The sequence below is a fragment of the Nelumbo nucifera genome, chromosome 4 (genome assembly GCF_055504915.1).
Source record: "Nelumbo nucifera cultivar China Antique chromosome 4, China Antique-T2T, whole genome shotgun sequence".
Classification (NCBI taxonomy): Eukaryota; Viridiplantae; Streptophyta; class Magnoliopsida; order Proteales; family Nelumbonaceae; genus Nelumbo; species Nelumbo nucifera.
The window spans coordinates 65,000,476-65,024,653 of record NC_142652.1 but is presented as its reverse complement, the minus strand read 5'-3'; the positions used below and the strand labels follow the sequence as shown (position 1 = coordinate 65,024,653).

The 24,178-nt window shown below is 37.8% G+C and overlaps 1 protein-coding gene across 3 annotated transcripts in view; it reads left to right on the top strand.

The window, feature by feature from the left end:
• Positions 1 to 23,845, top strand: part of LOC104588951 (organic solute transporter ostalpha protein (DUF300)) — a 54,824-nt gene extending 30,979 nt beyond the window's left edge. For 2 of the 3 annotated variants that reach the window (XM_088903042.1, XM_088903043.1), the window contains exons 3-7: positions 16,482 to 16,631; positions 16,807 to 17,092; positions 22,723 to 22,956; positions 23,042 to 23,403; positions 23,527 to 23,845. In XM_088903042.1, coding sequence (XP_088759168.1) covers positions 16,482 to 16,631; positions 16,807 to 17,092; positions 22,723 to 22,956; positions 23,042 to 23,403; positions 23,527 to 23,554 — 1,060 coding nt within the window. In that variant the 3' untranslated portion in view covers positions 23,555 to 23,845. Of the gene's footprint in view, positions 1 to 16,481; positions 16,632 to 16,806; positions 17,093 to 22,722; positions 22,957 to 23,041 lie in introns of all 3 variants that reach the window. The other variant, XM_010247098.3, reaches the window with a different exon arrangement.
• Positions 23,846 to 24,178: the final 333 nt, after the last annotated feature.

The following is a 24,178-nucleotide window of genomic DNA, read 5'->3' as shown; positions in this document are numbered from 1 at the left end:
ATGCAATTAAGGAAAAAAAGAGATTGTGGGTTTTACATGCTTGAAAATGCTTTATATGTTTGCTTTTATTTTTAAATTTTCATTTTCAATACGCTTTACATGTTATGTTTATGTATTTTAATTTTAGATAATAGGTTTTTTAAAACATTTATTTTAAAATTTAAGTTTATACTTTTTATTAACATTATGTTTAATATTTTTTGAATTTTTTGCATTTTAAAATTTTTTTTTGGCATTTTTTTTGAAATTTCTGACTTTTTTTTTATTTTTTAGTTTTTTTTTTAATTTTGTTTTTGTAGTTTTGCGCCTTGCTTAAAAAGACACGCACCTCGCCTTGTGCCTCAGGCACAAATTGGCCATTGCGCTTTTTTTGCGCCTTGCGCTTTTGAAACACTGAAAATAGTGTGGTAGCTGGTGGTTTTGAGTTTAAGGATGGTTGTTGAAGATTCAACTACTTCAGCTACCTTTGCTCTTACTGGAACATCCTTTAGCAGCAGTAATTCCTCAGATAACATGTTTGTACCTGTTTTTATAACCCCTCTTTTTGGCCTGAATTATCTAGTGGGCTAGAGTGTGAAGCATGTTGTGGGAAGTACAGGCAAGACTGGATACTTGAAAAACTTCATGTGATCTGAAGTACCTTGGCATTAAGAAAGCTTATGACCATGTAGAATGTGGTTTCTTGGAAGAAGTCTTGGCTAGAATGGGTTTTGGGGAAAGGTGGAGAAGCTGGATGTTTGCTTGCATTTCCTCGGTTTCTTTCTCAGTCATTGTTAATGGAATATCCACACCTTTCTTTCAAGCTTCAAGGGGCCTAAGACAAGGAGGCCCTCTGTCTTCATTGTTGTTTGTTTTGGTGGCAGTAGTTTTAAGTTGGTTATTATGAAAAGGAGCAGAAGTTGCGATGTTTGAAGGATTTAAAGCAGATAAAAATGGGGTTCCCATTACTCACTCCAGTTTGCTGATGACACTTTGATATTTCTAGATTTTTCAACTGTGTAAGTGCTGAACTTAAGAGTGATCTGAACTGAAAGTTATTTGAAATTTTGGCAGGGCAAAAGATCAACTTGAAGTGAAGTGTGGTGATTGGAGTGGGAAATAATTCTGAGTCTCTTTTGGAAGAGTGTGCAACTACCTTGGGTTGCTTGGTGGGGGAGTTCCCTTTTACTTATTCGGGTCTCTCCATTGGGGCAAAAGCTTAGGTTTCATTAACTTGGCAACTGGTTCTTGACAGAATTGATCAAATATTGGCAGGTTGGAAGGGGATGTATCTTTCACTTGGAGGGAGGATAACTCTTATTAAGAGTTTTTTTTGTCTAATCTACTAGTGTATTACCTCTCATTATTAAAAGCTCTAGCTTCTGTGATAAGCTCAATTGAAAAAAAAATGCAATGGGAGTTCTTATGGGAAGCCAAAGGGTTTGAAAAGAAATTTTACTTAGTAAGATGGGACAGGTCTGCAAGGAGAAGAAAGATGGAGATTTGGGAATCAGAAAATTGAAGCACTTCAATAAAGCTCTTCTAGGGAAATGGTTGTGGAGATTTGGTTCTGAGGAGGCTTTTTGGAGGAAGGTGGTGGTGTGCAAATATGGGGTAATTGGGTTCGGGTGGGATTCCAAAGAAGTGAAGACCTCTTATGGAGTGAATGTTTGGAAAGGAATTATGTGCTTCCAGTCGGCTTTCCTCAACTGTGTTGTTCAAAGTTGGAGATGGCTCAACAATGAAATTCTGGGAAGACAATTGACTAGGCTTTGGAAAACTATGTGACCTTTGCTCACGATTGTATAGGTTGGAGAAGAAGAATAGCTTTGTTGCAGAGAATTTTGAAATCAATCAATGTAGAGCAGGCCCAAAATTCAGGAGATCTCTTTTTGATTGGGAAATTCAAGAACGTATGGATTTACTTGCAAAGGCTCAGTTTGGAAAGAGTACAAATACAAATATGTACAGTGCAAATACATATAAAATAATATAAAATACAAGGTTTCCCCAAATCCTTGATAGAGCCTATCAAGGAATGATGGAGAAAGCTCAGAATTAAAAGGGATTTGGGGAAACCCTGCTCCGCCAAGGGTGGAAACATTTGCATGGCTAGTGGCGTTGGATAGCATTCTGACCTTAAATCATATTCAAAACAGATGTTTTCACTTATCGAAAAAAAACACCATTCATTTATCCAAAAAACACAGAGGTTTTCACTTGGTTAGAAGATGCTACTTATTGTGAGAATGCAATGGAGAATGTTTATCATTTGTTTGTTGAGTGCCCCTACTCTAAGTTCATTTGGGGCTTTTTCTTTGGACTCCTAGGAAAAAATTGAAGGAAAAAGCTTGTTTGATCAGTGACAGTATTTCTGAGAATATTTCAAACTGTTTTCCAATAGGTGGTAACAAAGGTGGTAAACCATTAGAGGTCATTGAAGAAGGGGTGTTGTCGGGAGAAGCGGATGAGTCAGAAGAAGAAGTTGATGTGAAGAGGAAGAGGAAGGAATGGAATTGGATAGAGTTCAAGAAATCAAGCAAAAGGTGGATGTGGAAAAGGTGGTGGAAACTGGTACCAAGTGGGTAGAAAATTGGGCTTATTGGTTTTAGGAGGGGAGGAATACACCAGAAGAGCATTCCAGAAGCTAGAGGTATAATACTCGATGAATGCTGAAAGGCCTTGATATGTCTGAGGTGGGCATTTTCTCGGTTTTTGCTCCTTAGGAAGGTGTTTCTGGTGCATATCTGTGCAGGAGTTTGTGTTTCATTCATCTTCACTTTGGTTGTTCTAGTCCAAAGCTTTTTTGGGGATGTCTTTGGGCTGCTTCAGATCTATTGTGGCGATTCAAAGGTTCCTGGAGTCATTTTTGGTCATTTGGTCTTCATCGAAAGGATCCCAAGCAGTTTAATTTTGTACTTCTCTCTCCTCTTGTTTGTATTCTTTTTTAATTTGTTTGAGAGTCTAAGTTATGGTGATTCCTCATCACCTGTTTAATTTTCTCTTCTTTTTTATCAATAAAATTTTCTTTTTTATTTATTATAAATAAGGCTAGATGGACGAACCCTTTGATGCAGTAGGGCTGGAACAAACTGAAACAAGACAGAAAGAGAGAGTAGAAAGGGTAGAGAAAGAGAAAAGAGAGAGAAATCCCAAGGAATCACTCCAAGGGGTCCTAGAATCACTCTAGGGTTTGTAGGAATCACTCCATACAGCAAGAGAGCTCTTAAGAAAACTTCATTCATTCATTAGCCTCAAAAGAAGAGAATACATCTATTTATAGAGTGACTTGTGTGGCCCGGAACACTGTTCACCATAATTACAGAAAGTGTCACTCTTTGTCTTGTGCATCAAGAAACACAATAACTTTCTATCTACTAATGCAAATAAACTGAAAATGGAAAGACAAGCACTACTAAGCTATAGGAACAAGATGCTATAGCCCAAGTCTACATTGGGCTGGTCAAAATGACGAAAATACCCCTGACCAGATCAGTCCAAGTTCCAAGAGTCTTCTCCATGCCAAATCAGAACCTGTTTGTTGGCCTTCTTCTTACGAGAATAGGTCTTATAATGCATGGACCGATCCCCATCATCTCTCCCCAGCTTGAAAGAACTTGACCCAGGTGAGTTAAAGGCATGATATTGCTCATAAAGTTCTGGATTAAGATGATACGAACCTTCAGCTGTAATCCATGAACATTCTGAAAGAGGTAGATTCTTCCACTTCACAAGAAAATTTTGATAACCCCCACTTCCTGTAGAAATCAACTTCTCATCAAGGATGTCTTAAGGCACATTAGTAGGTGGAACCAAAGGTATCTTCGGCAATGGGACTATGGAACAACCACTATGGCCATGATATGCACTTAGGTCTTCAACATTGAAGATTGGGCTAATTCCCATTTCACTTAGCAGCTCTAGGACATAAGCATTAGAACTGATTTCTTAGTGATCTTATATGGACCTACACTCTTGGAGTGAAGCTTCTTATAATTTATAAAAGCCCCATTCAGGACGTATAAGCACCATAACCATATCACCCTCCTGAAAATCAGCTAGGTGCCTATGTAAATCAGCTTTGGCTTTGTATGCATCATTGCTAAGAGCAATCTTGTGCCTAACTTCATCATGGATTTCTCTCATGTGGCGAGTAAAGCCTTCAGCCTCTATGCTAGTCCTGGCTTCTTGTGGCAAAGACACTAAATCAATAGGCCTCTTAGGCTGAATTCCAGTAACTATCTCAAAGGGACTTCTTCCAGTTGACCTATTAACTGAACTGTTGTAAGCAAATTCAGCCATAGGTAGGATGGGATCCCACCTGGAAGTATGGTCACCAACTAAGCAACGTGGCAAATCACCGAGGCTCCTATTAACTACCTTAGTTTGGCCATCAGTCTGAGGATGGAAAGAAGATGAGAACTTCAGCTTTGTATTGAGGAGTTTCCAAAGTGTTCCAAAAGTAACTCATAAACATAGCATCACGATTAGAAACAATAGTAATAGGAACACTATGTCAATGAACAATTTCCCTAAAGAATAGGCTTGCCACATGTGAGGCATCTGGTGTCTTACTGCAAGGAATAAAGTGGACCATTTTTGAGAACCTATCTACCACAACATAAATTGAATCATGACCCCTTATTGTCTTGGGCAGACCTAGGACAAAATCCATAGAGAGATCTTGCCAAGGCTCATGTGGAATTGGTAAAGGGGTGTACAACCCTGTTTGATCACATGATCAACATCAACCTTAAGGCTAGGCCAATAAAAGTGATCTTCTACCATAGCAATGGTCTTGTCCCGACCAAAATGCCCAGCAATTCCACCTGCATGCATATAACATAATCACGTAGTGAGGTGTTAGGAACACACAAGCAAGTTCCCTTGAACAAATAATCATCATGGATAGAAAAGCCAGGATATTCAGATTGCTATCTAGCTTGTAAGGAACCATAAATGATGCTGAAATCCTTGCAACCATCATAATCTTGCTTCAAATGATTGAACCCCACAACCTGTACAGACATAGAATGAAGTATATACACCACTCAGCTCAATGCATTGGCTACTCGGTTCTCGGCACCAGCTGTATGCTTAATCACAAAGTTATATTCTGCTAAAAATTCAGCCCATTTCTGATGTCGACTACTTAAGATGCTTCTGAGATTTGAGATATTTGAGTGCCTCATGATCTGAATACAAAACAAACTCTTGGGGAATTAAATAATGACGCCAATGTCGAAGACATTGCACCACAACATAGAATTCTTTGTCATATGTGGAGTACTTTTGTCTAGCTTCATTAAGTTTTTCACCGTGAAAAGCTATAGGATGACCTTCTTGCATAAGCACACCACCTCTTCCAACTTGGGAAGCATCACAAAACACCTCAAAGATTTTTGAAAAGTTGGGCAAATGTAACACTGGGGTCTCAGTCATCCTTTGCTTGATAGTCTCAAAGGCTTTAGTTGCAGCCTTAGACCAAACAAATTTCCCCTTTTTCATAGCTTCTATAATTGGTGCCATAATAGTGCTGAAATTCCTTATGAAATGCCTATAAAAAGTAGTCAATCCATGAAAGATTCTCACTTCATGGATGTTAGTGGGAGTGGGCCAATCAAGTATAGCTTTCACCTTGTCAAGATCAGCCTTGACACCTTCAGAGGATATAACAAATCCTAAAAAGATAACAGTAGGTGTCATAAAAGAGCACTTCTTTAAGTTGATGTAGAGCTTTTCCTGGCATAAAACTCTCATCACTTGACGTAAATGGTCAAGATGATCATCAGGAGTATGACTGTATATATGAATGCCATCAAAGTAAACAACCAAGAAACGACCAATAAAAGGACGAAGTACTTGAGTCATAACTCTCATGAAAGTGTTAGGAGCATTAGTTAAGCCAAAAGGCATAACCAGCCACTCATAGAGGCCATCATTTGTCTTAAAAGTGGTTTTCCATTCATCTCCAAGTTGAACCCTAATTTGGTTATATCCGCTTCTAAGATCAATTTTAAGAAAATTGTAGCTCCGCTCATCATATCCAGCATGTCATCTAAGCATGTAATAGGGAACCGGTATTTGATTGTTATCTTGTTGATTGCTTTGCTATCAACGCACATCCTCCATGAGACATCCTTCTTGGGAGTGAGTAGAGTCGGTACAACACATGGGCTGAGACTCTCTCTAATGAAGCCCTTCTTCAATAGATCATCCACTTGCCTCTTCAACTCAGCATGTCCTATGGGATTCATCCAGTGTGTAGGCAAATTAGGTAGTTGAGACCCGGGAGTCAAGTCGATTGCATGTTGGACATTACGTAGAGGTGGTAATTCATCAGGCAACTCTTCTAGGATCAAATCTGAAAAATCAGCCAACAAGTCTTCAGCCTCTTTTGGCACCTTTAAAATAGGGGCATGTGCTGGTTTATTCACTTCTTTCACTATTAGGGCATAAACAAAGCCTGATTCTTTGCTTTCCTTCTCAAATTGCTTCTCGGGCAGCAAGAGAGGTTGCTTCTTTTGTTCAACTACTTGTTTCTGTAGATTGACATCTAATAGTAAGCTCATCAAACTTCTGCATGTACTCAGACACAGATAAGCTACTTTGTCTCAATGTCATCATCTCATCGTGAAGAGCATCTTGGAAGTCGTTAGGCAAATATTTCTCCTCCAAGTAATGATTCATATCTTCCCAACGGGTGATAGGACGCTTACCCATATTCTGTAATCTGTTCTCCACACTCCACCATACTTTTGCATGGTCTACAAGTTTAAGTTTAGCAAATCTTACCCGTCTTTCATCTGACATATCGAACCAATCAAAGTATTCCTCTAGTTCTGCCATCCAATTGGAGAAAACTCGTGGATTGATATCACCTCTAAAACTAGGAACTTCTATCTTCACTTTATTAGTAAGGTTATCTTGATAGTCATCTATATTAGTCTTAGAATGCTCCACCAACTCATCATATAAATCATTTAAAGTACCTTGAGTTTGTAGAGTTCGAGACCTTAGGGGCTTGATGGCAGTCCTTAGTGGGTGGTTCACATGTGGACCAGTAGGGTTATTGGTGTTGGAACCCTCTGCTTCAGCTCCTCCATGTGGAACACCGGTGCTGTTTTTCTCTTCTTGTTCTTCCATCAACACTTTGACTTGAGCTTCTAGGATGTCCAATCGATTAATAAGTGCAAGCAACAACTCTTCTTTAGCTTGTTCACTTAATCTTCTTCTCATGTTTCTACCATTGGTAATGAGCCATTTGAAACCTGATGCTCTGATACCAAAACTGATGCAGTAGGGCTGGAACAAACTGACACAAGACAGAAAGAGAGAGGAAGAGAGAGTAGAAAGGGTAGAGAAAGAGGAAAGAGAGAGAAATCCCAAGGAATCACTCCAAGGGGTCCTAGAATCACTCTAGGGTTTGTAGGAATCACTCTATACAGTAAGAGAGCTCTTAAGAAAACTTCATTCATTCATTAGCCTCAAAAGGAAGAGAATACATCTATTTATAGAGTGACTTGTGTGGCCCGGAACACTGTTCACCATAATTACAGAAAGTGTCACTCTTTGTCTTGTGCATCAAGAAACACAATAACTTTCTATCTACTAATGCAAATAAACTGAAAATGGAAAGACAAGCACTTCTAAGCTATAGGAACAAGATGCTATAGCCCAAGTCCACATTGGGCTGGTCAAAATGACGAAAATACCCCTAACCAGATCAGTCCAAGTCCCAAGAGTCTTCTCCATGCCAAATCAGAACCTGTTTGTTGGCCTTCTTACGAGAATAGGTCTTATAATGCATGGACCAATCCCCATCACCCTTGTTCAGCAGAAGAGCTATCCTCTAAGTAACCGGGTGTGAGGGGAAATGTCATGGTAAAGATTGCTTGGAGCTGCATTCCATTTGTTGTTTGTTGGGAAGTTTGGAAATAAAGAAATATGAGAATCTTCGATGATGAAGTTCAATCAAGGGACCAGATCCCTCATCTTTACGGTAAAAGGATCATGGATTGGGTTCTCATTCTCCCAGAGTTTAAAGGGGTTACAAAAGAAGATCTTGGTGTTGGATTTTGGAACATTCTTGAGTTGGCTTAAAAGCTTTGTCCTTTTCTTGGTTTTGTCTTTTTTTTCTTTGAGTCCCTATCTTTGTATTGTTTTGTATTTCTGGTGATCTCTCATCACCTTCATTTGTACCTTCTTTTTCTATTAATACTTTTTATTTTTCATTTACTCAAAAAAAGTGAATTGAAATAGCTAAGGTAGTGTTGGATCAAGTTAAGGCTACTTATTCTGAGCAAAGACACTATGAAAGAATTAATTAGTTACATGTTGAGTTGGTTGTATGTAAGCGAGGTGAGAAAACTTTATCTGCCTATTATTCTACTTTTACATCCATAAGGTAAGAGCTATACTACCATCAGATTATTAATGGGAAGATGCTAAGGACTATAGAAGGCTAGTGTCTCAGTAGAGTGTATTTTCCTTGCTGGTTTGAACCCAACATATGAGCCTATTAGAGTTCAAATTTTAGGAAGCAAGAATTTGCCAAGTTTACAGGAGGTTTATGCTCTCATCCAATCTGAGGAGAGTAGAAGATAGGCTACGAATATTTCTAAGGGGGAATTGGTGGCCTTAGTAGCTAAGGGGGTTGTGAAGAAAGGTGAACCATCTAAGAAGATAAAGGAGGTTAATAAAGACAAATTGCGATGCACTCACTGTGGTAGAGGATGAAACACTGAGGAAAATTGGTGGATTTGGTAGGTAAATCTAACAAGTTAGATCAAAATCACAATTAGTATCAGAAGAAGTCCCACCAGAATTAGTATCAGGTGAAGTCTACAACAAACTAGCAGTTCTTATTGTTTATGTGGATAACATTATCATTATAGGTGACTAGGAAATAGAGATTAAGGAGTTGAAGTAGCTTCTTGCCTCTCATTTTGCATTGAAGGATCTAGGTCCACTTAAGTACTTTCTTGAAATTAAAGTTGCTAGATCCAAGAAAGGCATCTTCATTTCCCAAAGAAAATACATCCTAGATTTTCTATAGGATGCTTGTATGGTTTATAGTGTCGCAATATTTTGGAAATGTCACTCAACATATGTTGGTGTTGAGACCCACTGACATAAACTCACTTGAATTAAAAAAAGTAGAATATGTCAATTGATATTTCAACATTTCAGTAAATATCGCCTATGTCTATCACAAAAAAACAAAGATGTATAATATGTCGAAATATTTTTGACCAAATGTCGACTCAGCATATATTCAAATTAAAGACAGAACTCTTCTCATACAAAAAGAGAAAATGAGAGAGATTAAAGGGGGAAAATCAAGAAGAGATTTGTAGTTTGCATACTTGGAGCGGGAAGCACTACAACTTCATGCTCGAATGGGCACAAGATGGCTTCTTCCCTCGGTCTTGCATTGAAATACCTTCTTGGAACAAGAAACAAGACACTAGACCTCTAAAACTCTAAAGGAATTACTCTCATCTTGATTTAGTTATGCAATACCATCCCTACTTCCCTCTCACAGTGAATAACCATGAAAAATAAGGGGAAAAAAGAAAAGAAATAGAAGATGAAGAGTTGAGGACTCGAGGTTGAGGTGAATATTCATCTTCATCTTTCTCTTCTATTTCTTCTTTTGGGGTTGAAGGGCTTTGTTGAGGTCCTGAAATGCTTGTGTAGTTGTTGCATTGCGTCTTTGTGTTTTGTCCAATCTTCAAAGTTTCAGGTTTAGGGTTCGAATGACCAATGAACGCTCAAGTAAACTTATGTTGTTAATGATTTGTTACACTACATGATGGTCTATAGAAATCTATAAATCATCACAATAGCAGCCTTTAATTGGAATCTTTAAAGCATCCCTATGTTATAGTGCAATAGGGTCTATTGGAATATTATAGACCTCCTAATAGAAAACTTATAAAAAGAATCTTTAATATATTTTATCTTATTACAATATATGAAGCTCTACAAAAGTGAAAAACAAATAATTAAAATAATTAATTGTTAAATTAAAATAAAATTTGTTTTTATAGTAATAAAACATTAAATGGTTTATATGGTTTAATAAAAATATGATTTTTTAATGGTTTATATTGTAATAGTGTACATCCCCATTATAAAAGTAATAAAAAATGAATAAATAATAAGTTAATATTTGAGATAAAATATTCATAAAAAGAAAAATAAAGAGATACTTATAAAATAATAAAAATATTACTTAAACTAATGACTTATTAGAATAAAATAAAATGAATAAATAAAATACTTTTTATAAATTAAAATATTAAATGGTTTATATTGTTTATATGATCTAATCCTAATTATTTATTAGAACAAAAAGAGACACATCATGGAAGATAATAGTCTAGAAAGGTGTATTAATAATTCTTTTATCATTTCATAAAATTACATTGCATATTTCTACATATTTCAGAATATTCCACAATGTTTATAATTTTTACAACATTCCTCTCTTACATTTCCGACATATGTCCTATATTTGGGTAAGCGACATTTCCATTGACATCAACATTTCAAACCTGGCAAACTTGAGTGCAAGTCAGTTGGCACTCCCATTGAACCCAATCATAGGCTAGGAGATGGTGAGAGGGGAAATTTTTGTTGATGTAAGATGGTTCCAAAGACTTGTTGGGCAATTATTGTATCTATCTATGACTCAGCCAGACAGTGCATATGTTGGTGTGCTTAGTATATGCGTGCTCCCAAATCTAGACATGTTTTAGCTACCGAAAGGGTTTTGAAGTACTTTGAAGAAGCAACCAGGAAGGTGTATTTTGTTTGCTAATTATGAGCACTTGAAAGTTGAAAGCCTATACAAATGCATTTTAGGCCAACTCCATAGACAGCAAAAGATCAACCTCTGGGCTATAGCATGTGGAGTTACTGAACTGTTATGGGTGAAGAATATGGATGGACCAGGTCCAATCCAATCCAATAAATACTTTGGACCATTAAGTCTGGACTGGTCCAATTCAATATGTCTTGTTGGTCTGTCCAAATTGATTTTGGTTTGGATGGGGTCCAATCCAAAACCAGTGGCATTATCCAATACATTAGCCAATCGACCTATGTCATCTTCAGAAGTGGTCAAGTCAGAAGAAAGGGGAGTTTCAATGGGAGATAATAGAGAGGAGAGGGTAGAACCCAAGGCTGATGAATGATCTAAATCAGAAAACAGTTCTACAAAAGAAATCAACAGGGTAAGAGAAGATGGCCTCGAAAAGTTGGAAAAATCGGAGAAAGAAGGGATTGAAAGGAGGAAAGGTAGAGGGGGACTGCATTCAAACAGAACCTGAGTTGGAAGGTGATGCAATCATGAATGTCAGTGAAACAGTACAGAGGAATGTTGAGAAGGGTGAAAAGGGAAGAAAGCCTGTGTCAAGAGTATACAGAAGAAAACAAAAATATAGAACTAGACCTTTACAAGATGATGAGGACACAGGCAGCGAGGGTGGTGTAGTCTCGGCTACAAAGGAGGAAGAAGTAATTATAGATGAGACTCGCGTAATTGAGAAGACAGCAGATATGGGAATGATGCTGAACAAAGAGGTGGAAATTAGTAAAACTTTGGGATTATTCTTCCTTGGGGGTGGGGTGGGGTGGGGGGAGGATTTTACTAAGTAAGCCTTCAGGGAGGTTGAAGAAGAGAATAGAGATCTGTTGAAGGAGATGATACGGAGACAAGGTCGCTGGTTCGGTTTCTTGGATGGCTGAGAGGAAGGTGAGTGTGAAGATGGGCAGAGTCATAGGGGAGGGGAATTCTAAGAGAGAATTCTCAGGTGCAGATCAATTTTTGAAATGAATGTGAATTTTGAATTGGAGATAATCAATGATAGAAGGGAGACATCTTCGGTGGTGGAGAAAATTCCTAATGCAGTAAGATGATTCAGAAGACAGAAAACTAACCAAACAGTGCAAGTTTCAAAAGTTATTGCCAGATTAAAGTTGGGAGGATTTGGGATGGGGCTAAAGAAGGGGAAGAAGACAAAGAAAGCTCCTCAGATAAGAGGCAAAATCTCTGTTTAAACTCTGGATGTGCTGAGAAGTTGGGTAAAGTCTGAGTTCAGCCTTTCGTTGGAAATGGTCTTTTGGATTCAGGGTGCATTTCATTGTTTTAAGATAGGGATTGAGGGGGATGGTTGGGATGTCATATTATTGTATGTTTTTCGTCGTGTTTTGTGGAAGGATTTCTCTGATTTTTGTGCTGGGTTCTTGGTAGCTGTATTTGGGTTGGGATTTTCAGGATGTCTTTGATGTTTGTAGGGTTGATCAGCAAAACATAAGGGGTTAAGCTGAGAGTTTTGGTTGGTTCTTTGGTTGGGTGATTTCTTATCACCCTGTTGTATCTTTTTTTGTTTTTTTTAATAAATTTTATTTTTTATTTTTCTTTAAAAAAAGATTGCATTCCCATGACAGACAGAATCTCTTGAAAAGAAGCTAGAGGAAAAAGGTGCAATAGTTCAGATGAAGATTCTAAGCATTTAGTTGACATCCAATCATGCAAGCAAGGGACTATTCTCAGCGAAACATCTAACCTCTGGAATTTTCTGGACTGCATGAAGGATGATTGAGAGCTTAAGGGTTCAGATTGAGGCAAAACAGGTAGAGTTTCTGAACGAGAGGCTGAAAATGCTTGTCTTGTTGGTAGGTCCATTGGTTTCAAATTGAAGGGGGGAATCGATTGAAGCATGGTGAAGCTTGAATGGGGTGAAGAAAGAGTTGTGGGTATAAGGAATTTGGTTGGAGGTCTGCTATTGTTTATGTCTCAGAGCAGGAATGATGCAGAGTGGGTGTTGGTTTCAGAAAGGGAGAAAATGAGGGAGTTTGATTTAAGATTAGGCTGGTGTTCCCAGCGGCAGGGATGATTCTTGATGGAAGGAGAAAAAGGGTGGTGTGGTGGGAATTCCCTTGCATGCTTGGGTTCTGATGACCTTCAAAATGATTGGAGATGGGTGTGGAAGACTTCTAAGCTTTGATGGAAGAAATGGAAGTTAGGAGAAGATTGATTTTCAAGAATCTTAGTTGAGTTAGAAGATCTGGACAAAATTTCATTACCTTGGAGATTAGGAAGGAGAAGACAAAGGATTGCAGGGATGAAGCCTTCTCTCTTGGTGCAGTCTCTGATGGGAAGGTGAAGGGTCATTCAAAGGTTGAAGACAATAGAATTGAAAGGTTGGGGGGTAATAAAGTAATTTCAGGAGGGGAGATTGTTTTATTTAATCATGGTCACGTGGTTCCCAATACTGAGGAGAGGGGAGAAGTCAAAGAGGTTGGGGGCTTTTTGAGAGAGGGGAGGCAATCTTTTATCTTCTGCTCTCAAAGGGACTAGAAGGCCAAGTGGTGACCACTTTCTTAAGGAGTTGTGTTTCCAGTATTAACACTCGAGCAGGTGGGTAAAGAGTCCTTTTAGAAAAAGTTTGGGGCTTAAGATTTCAGGGATCTCGAGAAAGTGAAGAGGCACATATGTTGTTTGAAAGAGAAAGGGTTCAGAGTGGATCTGTGTGATTTCCAAATTCACGAGCTCTAGTCAACTGAAAGTTGGATTGAAGGCTGCGGATTTTGATGAGTTTTTCTTTGTTTGATCTTCCATCTCTCGTCAGCTAGTGGAGATCTTCGGTGGACCTTCCGATGGTGAGCCAGAGGTGGTCAAATTTGGGGCTTCATCTCAGGAGGTTGTTGTGAATTTGGGGGGAGCCTTGCTTCTGTTGTGATTCTGTTAAGCCAATAAAGAAGTCTAGGGATGGAGGTGTCAATGTGAGTGGGGGATTTTCTCAAGGGTTGGAGGTGGTTGGCTTTGGGGATGGGGTGGAGAGAGATAAGATGGGTGAGGCAGAAGGGAGTGGTGGAGGAAGACAACAGTTTCTGGTGGCATTTTAGGTTCAAAATGTGCCAACCTGGCTCTGGACATGGTTCCATTTCCTGAGAGTAGGGATGGGTTTTTTGCTCCTAAAGTGTTAATTGGGAAACTAGGTGTTGACCTGGGATTTAGGAGGAAGGAATTAGAGATTTGCAAGTCAGTTGCTTCAGCGTTGGTTTCAAAGAGGACAAGATTTTGAACAAGCCTCATATCGTGCACGTTACTAGGTATTCTTAAGTCTTAAAGATGATCTTATTGGGGTAGGTCCAATCAATAAATTTAAAAAGATATACAAAAGAAGGGGTGCCAAATCTAAAGGGAATATATCTGATATTCCTGGTGGGGACAGTCAGGTTTCGCAGGTTCTGGAAAGGAAATATTTGGTGATCCCTTTAGGGGAGGAGTCAGTTAAAAGTGAAGGTTTGGAGGAAATTAGGAAGATAAGAAGGATGAGGAAGAGGTGGAATCAAAGGGGGAGGAGGTGAATTGAGAAGCTTGGATTTAAAGAAACATGTTGATGTTTTGAGGTGGAGGTTGGCAAGTCTTGGGGTCTGTTCTTCTTAGGAGGTGAGACTTTTGCTAGAGGGCTATTGAGGAGTTTGAAAAGAGAAGGAAGAGAGTTTTAAGAAATCTTTAACAGGGGATGGGGGAGATATTTGGAATGAGGAAGGAGGGGCAGAAGAATTTTATGTTGATGAGGAATAATAGTACCTGTTGGAGATCTTAAGGGTAGCTTTTTCTGGTGATTTGGATGATTTCATGAGGTGTCCTTGTTGTGCTTAGAGTTGTGCCTGTTTGTTTGTTGTTTTGGGTGAGTTGTGATTGGTGAGTGGTGCCATCTTACCACCATTGATGGAAGTATTAATTTTTTATTTTCATTAATAAAATTCTCTTTTACTTGTAAGAAAAGGTCCTATGACACTACTGTGATAACAAGGTTGCCATCAGCATTGCTCACAACACAGTCCTTAATGCTGGGATGAAGCATAATGAGCTAGACAAACATTTCACCAGGGAGAAATTAGAATTGGGTTACATTTGTACTCCTTGTGTTGCTACTATGAATCAGTTAGCTGATGTTCTTCTAAGGGAGTGTCTGCCTCCTGTGACATTGAGCTTTATAACAAACTAGGAATGATAGATATCTATGACCCAACTTGAGGGGGAAGTGTTGTTTATGCTGTGTTTATGTACAGTTTAGTGTATCAGGGGCAATGTTGTCTTTTTTACTTCTTTTCATGGTCACTCTAATATAGATAATAAGATGGGCAGTCGCCCACTATTCTTTTTGGCTCTCAACAGTTCAATCCTTTCTTCTCTTCTCTTTTTCACTTCTCAAGCATTCTAACACTGAAAACATGGAGAAATATCAATCCCTTTTCTGGCATTTGAAAATCAACTGGTTGATTTATTTACTAAGAGTTTAATTCAGAGAGTCTATTTTATGTGCAACAAGCTGGGCTTATATGATATATATACTCCAGCTTCATGGGGAGTAGTAGAACTTGCAGTGTTGAGGGTATTTTTGTTTTAAAATTCTTTTTATCATGTGAAAGGGAAGTTTTGTTGTTGTAGACACATTAGTTAAGTGGTCTTGTTCACACCTTTACAAGGAATTGCCGATGGTGGTGAACAATAATATGAGAGTATCTTTCTTAGTTTCTCTTTTGCCTTTACTCTTCCCTCTTCTCCTTTTTCTCCTGTCCTTTCTTTGATATCATTTGCAAGTCAAGATAGACTGGAACGCTTGGCCTGGAGTTATCAGATGATATGGGCAAAGGATCAGAGGGTGGAGAAACTGGCTGTAAAAGAAGGAAAGAGAATTAACACTAACTCTTCATCTCCTAGGGTTGGTTGAAAGGGCAAATTATTGGCAACCCAAGATTTTTGATTGCATGAGTCAGAGATCTTCAAACACAGATTCTTAGATTCTTTACCAACAATCCGGGATTCTTATTTTCTGAATATTTTTTGGTATTTCATAGAAATTAAAACACTTAATTTAATTTTCTTTTAATAGGAGATTCATATTTTAATGGGATGGTCAAGCATTGGGAATATTAAAACCTTGAGGTAGAGGGAGATTCTAAACTATTAATAGGTTGGATGCAGACAAAAAGCTTGGTATATGGACTTTCAGACAACAAATGGGGGAAATACTTTGCCTAGCAAGGGAAGCTGGAGTAATATTCAAATGGGTAAGGAGGTCAACCAATTCTGTGGCTGTTACTTTGGCAAAGCAGGGGACCCTCAGGGAAAACCTTTTTGGGGCTGTATTGTAAGCTTTGAGATATGTTTGGGGTCAACACTCATGCTCTGAGTGGTTGACATTGTATGTGTGTTTAACTGCTATTTTAATGAAAGTTACCGTTTTCAATAAAAAAAAATATTTTAATGGGCTGGTTACTTGTGTACTGCCTGTTGAACTACCTCCTTTGAATTACTGGTTCTATGTTGTACCAAAAGTAGCCTTGTGCCCTTGTACACATAATGGGTTCTTAAGTTCATGGTTCTATGTTTATTTCATTGTTTTTTGATATCTTTTCTATGCTTATTTCATTGAAAGCCATTAACCACTAATTACTGATGTAACCTTTTTCAGGTATGAAGCTTGGGTCATTTATAATTTCTTGTCACTGTGCTTGGCATGGGTGGGTGGCCCTGGTGCTGTTGTTCTAAGTTTAAGTGGTAGAGTTCTAAAGCCATCATGGTATCTGATGACATGTTGCTTCCCTGCTATACCTTTGGATGGGTATGCACTTTATATTAGTGAAATCTCTTGTTTCAATTCATATGATGTATCCATCCAAGAATTTTGGTTGATAATTATATGCTTTTTTTGACACCTCTGCCTGTGTGTTGTGTACATTTGGATGGTGTTGTACTTCTGATAAATACACATAGCTAAAACTTTTTAAGCCATGCAGACGTTTCATACGGAGATGCAAGCAAGGTACTTTGCAGTTTGTGATTCTGAAACCCATTTTAGTTGCAGTTACATTCATACTTTATGCCAAAGGGAAGTATGAAGATGGAAATTTCAGTGCGAAACAAGCTTATCTATATATCACCATCATTTATACATTCTCCTATTCGACGGCGCTCTATGCCCTGGTCTTGTTCTATGTGGCATGTAGAGATCTGCTTCGGCCATTCAATCCAGTTCCAAAGTTCATCATGATCAAATCTGTTGTTTTCCTGACATATTGGCAGGTATAATCTCTTATTTTCTAAATCTATTTTGTAATTATGAGTATTTTATCTTTTGTAGAGCTGGTAATGATAGGGGGATCTTGCTTCTTCTTGTGAGTAGTTGTTTGCTAAACTTAAAAGGTAAAACCTATCTTGGTTGCTTCTCTTTTTCGCGCATGAATAGGAGAATGCTAAAACCAACGTATTAATGCTGTTTGGTTGCAATGGAAGTGGGATAAAGAAAAGAAAAAGAAAAATAACCTTTGTCATGTTTTTGCCATTTGGTGGGAGACTTATAATGTGGGATAGAGAATATCTTGAAGGTGTTGATTTTGCGGTGGGAATATTCTCAATATCGATACTCTTCAAGATCAAAGGTGGACTGATATAGATGCTATCAATGGTGTACATGCAAAATGAAGGTAGCCAAAGAGAAGTGACGTGGAGAGAATTGGAGGAATGCTATCGTAGGTGGAATCCATGATGTTTAGGTGGTGACTTTAATGAGGTGTCATTCACATTTGAAAAGAAGGGAGGATCAAGATTGACTTGAGCCATGCAAGAGTTTGGGGGTTTTGTGGATCACTTGGGCCTAATTAATTTGTTTTGTCGATGCAAGGGGGTAAGTTCACATTGGAGCAACCTCAAAAGTTAGCCAGATTTATCCAAGCTTGATATATTTCTGATCAACAGTGGATGGGAGGAGCTCTTTCAAGATGTGACAGTGGAAGCTTTACCAAGAGCAACCTTAGATCACAAACCAATTCCTTTTTTTATCAATAACAGAAAAATTATTAATAAAGAACAACAATTACAACATCCATGAGGAGAGGTAAACCCTTTTAGCCCTCCCGAAGGACAACAAAAGCACAAAAATTAGCACTGCTTCTGACCCATTGAAGTCTTACTACCATGCCTCTAGAAAGCCATTTGAATTTCTTCTTTCATTTGCATGTTCCCATAGTCCATTCTCTTCTTTTTCTAACTAGCCAATAACTAACTTGGAGTCACTTCAATGATTAGATTGTGGATATTTAATTCTTTTGCTCTTTTTAACCCTTCCAAAGCAGCCAAAATCTTAGCCCTGAGAGAATCACCTACACCAATTGACTCAGAGAATAGAGCCAAGGCTTGTCCTTTCTCATTCCTAAATACACCTCCAATACCTGAAGGCCCAGGGTTGCCTTCGCTTCTTCTATCAAAGTTTAACTTTATGAACCCTTCAGCTGGTGGAGACCACAAAGGGATTAGTGACAGCTTTCCTTGGTGTAGATTTGGCCACTTCCACCCAGTTATTAAGCAGCAACCCTGTTGGAATATCCTCAAACATTTTCAAAGATTTCACCCACTGAATCGTTCTAATTGTAACAACCTCTAGAATTGCACTTGTACTCCTTTCCTTATCAAGGAAAATCCTTTGATTCCTTTATTTCTACACTGTCCAGCATATAGCAGCTCTATTGCATCTCCAAAGAACTTTACCCTTCCTCTTCATCCCACTTACAGCTGAAGAGACAAACAAGTGTAACAGTTCTCCCCATTGGCCTTGCACAAAATGCACCAATTATGAGACAAACACCAAGGTCTTTTTCTTTGAAGTAAATCACAAGTATTGGTCTTTCCTAGAAAAGCTTCCCAACAGAAGGCCTCGATTCTCGGAGGAATTGGCTTTCCCCACTCTTTTAATGGGAAAAGGCAGCCTAAGATTGATATAAGGTTGGGTCATGGCTCTAAAGAAAGATGCATAAGAAAAAGAACCAGAATTAAGAAAAAAATAAATCAAGAGGACCCAATGACCTTGAACTAGAAGAATACAATAACAATTTATGGCTTTTCCCTAATTGATACGAGTCACAAAAAGTAGAAGACCCCTAAAATATAGCAAATCAAACTTTAATAAAACTTGCCTCACAACTCTAAAGGTTGGATGCCCTTAGAATGCTGATACCACACATCAATGCTAGCCCGTTCTATACACTAGCAATGACCTGTGATGCACAAGATGTATTTCTACTTTTTTGTGTAAAATAGTAGAAAAATTTTCTTTTCTTTTTTAGTTATTGAGCTTCTAAAATTCCTTTTTATATAGCTTCATTGATATTGCCTTATCGGTTCATTTGTAGAAGTGGTAACATGAGAAGCTTGACTATGATCTAACCTTGATCCTCCAATATTTGGGCTCAAATGTCTTTGATTTTGGCTCATATTGGATATTACCCCCATCATCACCATTATCACCACCACCATCGTCATCATCATCACCACTACCCCCACCACTTCCACTTCTTGTGTTGCTTGGAGTTACAAATTCATCAAACCAATTTTCATCTTCATCTTCCTCTTCCTCAATTTGTTGTTGCCCTTGATTTTGAGATGCCATAAAATCATCGACATTAATTTCCATCTCATTGGCTATACAAGAATTTGGTCTTCCACTTGGTTCATCTAACAAAGGCTCAAGAGACTTTATCCATTCATAAAGTGGGTTCTTTTCGTCTTCAGCATATACATCTAGAAGGTTCAAAGGATAAGTATAAATTTCTTTTTCTTCGTCACCTTTAAGATGTTTGGCCTTGAGCCTTAAGTTGTAGTGGATAAAAACTAATTTTTTAAGCTTTTCATGATTCAAGTAGTTTCGCTGTTTTGTGTGGATAAGAGAGGACGTGCTTCAATTTCTATTACATTCTAATGATGTAGCTGTTTGAGATAACACACGTACAACTATATGTCTCAAAGTAGGAGCATTAAGTCCATACGTCATCCACCATTCAACTATAAATATTTTTTTTTTATCAATTTAATTGTTCAACTATATTTATAAATAGAATCATGAAATCTAATTTAAAAAACTAAATAGACACTCTGTTGTAATTGAGCTTTGAGCTTTGGCATTATGATATTACCTACCTGGGTGCATTTTTGTTCTTAAACTAATGACGGATTGCCTTCTAAATGAGCCAATTGCATTCCTAAATTTTAACACCTACAAAGACAGGGTAGGTGACAATTGACAAATAGTTGATAATAATATTAATATTAAAAATATAATAAGTAATATATATGCTTATATGCTTAATCATCACAATTTGCATGTATTACCTCCTATCATGCAATCAGCTTGCCCATTAGGACTTGGTTCTAATCTTTCAATGACATCTTGTAATGCTTTCAATAAATCCGCATGATCCCCAAGTTCATATTTGTATTGATATTTTGGGTTCAAAAAATAAGTTGACATGCATTTAAAAATTAAAATTATAAACTTTGATAACATTATAAAAATAAATAAATAAAATGATAGAAGTAAAATATTCACCAACTTCATGAAGGGGGTGCTTAAGTTGTTTTATTCATCTTTCATCTATGATCTTTCAGTACCCCTGATAAGATCTTGGAGTAACGTCTCTAGTAAACTCCTTCATAAGTCTTATAGCCTCATACACTAAGCCCATGGTTAGCCATGTATCATCATCAACCATTCATAAAACCTAATACGTAGGCTCCAAGATATTAACCACATTATGCACCGAATCCCAAAATGAATTGCTACAAACTATTTCTTCAACTTTTTTACCTTCAGGCTTCTTATTGAGGTCACATTCTTCCCATTCTCTAGAGTTAAATAAAATTTTCTGACCTTGCCTATGCTTTTTAATGCTTTTAAGAGCAATGAAGTTTGTGGCAAATCGTGTCACCCCTGGTCGAACAATGTTCCCTCTACACTGTTCTCTCATCATAGCAAGAAGCAGACCATGGTTGTAGATAAAATTTGTTATTTTTCTTGCACTATCAATGGTGGTCTTCATTAATTTCCTCTTTCCGATTTCTTCTATTATCAAGTCAAGGCAATGTGCAGCACATGGAGTCCAAAATATGTTGTATTTATCTATTATTCTTTTCCTACATTCAAATAATTACATCCATTGTCTGTCACAATCTGCACCACATTTTCAAGTCCTACCTCATTAGCAATACATGCTATGAACTTGTAAATATATGGTGCATTTTTTTATCTCTTGACATATCAATGGATGTGTATATTGTCTTTCCATTGCAATACACCATAAAATTAATAATAGACAACCTTGTAGGACCTGTCCAACCATCACATAATTGTTATCCCATATTAGGCCAATTCAGCTTAAGAGATTTTATATATACTTCTATTTCACTCTCTTCTTCATCCAAATAAGGGCCCATTATCTCATAAGGGGTGGGTGGCTTTACACCTGGGCCACTTCTTGCCACTTCATCACAAGAGAGTTGGCAACATTGGCAGGAATATGATTGAAATGAAAAAACTTTGCCATTGCTCTTCCCAGCTTTTTTCTCAAATCATGACCACTAAACATTGATTTCAATTTCTTTTGACCTACATCTTTATATTGATATAGTTGTGAGTCTATAGGCACTTAATGTTCTCGTACACTGTATGAACGATATGCATACTACTCTACTTTTGTCCTTGTCTACTACTACCACCAACACTAGATCCTTGATGGCCACTACTTAGTCTACTTGAATTAACTCTTCATAATTGATCATTGTTCCGTCTATCTTCAAGAGACACTAACAACTTTTTTGTATGCTATTTTGTCTCTTTCTGTCACACAATCATCTGGATATGCTATGTCATCTTCATCATCAACCCTATCATATTGGTCATATTTATGTGATGGTTGGGAGAGTGCATCTTGAAACTCTTCTACATGTTTTGCTTTTTCTTGCTGTTTGTGAAGGAGGGACATTCTAGGGACTTGAGAGTAAATATTTTAATTGGCTTCTCCAGCAAGCCATTGAGTCTAATAAAAGAGATGGGGGCTGTTTTCTGTAGGCCTTTTGTTCCTTCTCTTTCATTTGAGCTGTAGCTCATCCCCATCTAGTTCTAAACATTCTTGGGACATTTTCAGGTTGTTAGACCGAGTTTTCCTTATGGCACATAAAATCTGGTTTTTAATATAAAACCTGCATATACTAATATTTACTAGAGACAAAAAATTTCGAGCCATCACAATTTAATTTGTAGTTTTTATTGCCTTAAATAATTATATTTTTAGTAGTTACCTTAATGTGCAATTAACTTGTTAACTTCTCTCCTCGATGCGTTGTCGAGAATCCTTGATTCAGTTGCTGACCCTTCCCAACTATTTTAAAGGAATAAGATTTAATGTATGTTTTAAACCTTTGCATGAGTGAGATGGAGAGAGGTGACTTACAGGTTATGCTTTCTGGAGTTCCATGACTATCGGATGAGTTGAGAGTCTTGATGGAGAAGTATAGAGCTACAAGGAGTGGAGGCCAATATGAGAGAGAGTGGGTCAACAATTTTCTTTTGAAGTTTCAAATTGATTCCTACTGTTTTCTGTCTGCACTAACAGAAAATAAAGAGAAAAATCCAAGACTGGGTTTTCTTTCATTTTCTTTTTCTTTTTTTTTTTCGTTACGCCACTAAGGAAAGTTTGTTTCTTTGTTTTATCTTTTTCTCCACAACCATACCCAGTTAGTGAGTACTCAAAACATGAAGTTGTTCAATGGGGATTTCAGTGGGGCAGGCAAAGATTACATACACGGTGTCTCAATATCTTTGTTTTTTTTTTCTTTTTTTTTTTTGAAATTGGGCTTTAACTAATTTGATGCAATATTTTTTTCAGGGTGTTCTGGTGTTTCTTGCTGCAAAGTCCAGATACATCAAGAATGCTGAGGAGGCTGCTGAGTTTCAGAACTTCATAGTATGCGTTGAGATGCTAATTGCAGCTATAGGTCATTTTTATGCATTTCCATACAAAGAATATGCGGGTGCAAATATTGGTGCCTCGGGTGGTTTGACAGCAAGCCTTGCTCATGCTTTGAAGTTCAATGATTTCTACCATGATACAGTGCATCAGGTTAGTGTTGCATATGCATGCTTGTCTCTGGTCTTTTCTTTTGCTTACTCTACTGCTTGGACTGAAGACTCTTTCTTTTCTGCAGTTTGCACCTACTTACCATGATTATGTGCTTTACAACCACAGTGAGGGTGATGATGGAACAACAAAGTACCGGTCACGCACCTTTGTGCCTATAGGCCAGGAGATGGACACTGTCAGAAGAAATAAACACTTGTTTGGGAACAAAATTGATGATATACAGCTATGTAGCCTCTCCTCATCTGGTACCAGTACTCCCAATAATCCTAATAGCTTGCAGGATTCCACAGATTCTGAGGCAATGAGGTCGTCCTTACTTGTGGATACTTCAAGTTCTTTTGTTCAGCCATATGATCTATCACTTATTGACATGGATTTGTCAAATTACCCCGCTAAGGTTCCTGCAGCAGATGTCAGTGGCAATAGGTGAGGATAGCCAGTTTAGTTCCAGCAAATCAGAGAAGGTTCTGGATATTCTCCTTGTTATGGTGCCCAAGCTCACAGAAGCGGGTTTTGCCTATAAGTGTGCTGATATTAGTTATCTTTCAGTTTCAGAGGATTGTTGAAGCCCCCATAATTTTAGTGTATTGGTTTTCAACTCTTATACAAGTATGCATGCATTCTTGGGGGGTGGAGCTTGCAGATTCTGGTTAGGCTTGTAAATGTGGTCACAAGGCTTAATTCTCTTTTAAGTTTCTTAACAGGTCCGTTCTTTATTTTTATTTCCAGTCCATTTGTTGTATGTGCTGTTGATAAGACTAAAACCCAACTGACTTGTTTGTACTGAATAGAGACATTCTTCCCATATATATTGTTTGAAGTTGTGTTAACTATATGAAGCTTAAGTGCTTAACCATATCAGATGAAATACCTTTGTATGAGCACAATCACCATTGACCATCCTCATCCGATTGCCAAATGCTTTCTTTTATTCTTTATTTCATTGAGCATTATTCTGGGCTGTAACCCAGCCATCTGATGGAGAAAACTGGCGGCTTCTGAATCATCAACAATGACAAAGAGAAATGAGCACCAGATAAGGGGTATTCAATAGTTTCCCCAAATGTCACAATGCAGTAGTTGAAATGGTCCAATAACAGCAATAGAACCAGGAGGAAAAGGAAGTGGTTTTGCATGTTTAGCCAAGTGACAAGCATCCTGAAACATGGTGTTCAACATTATTCGATTCGATGGTGATAAA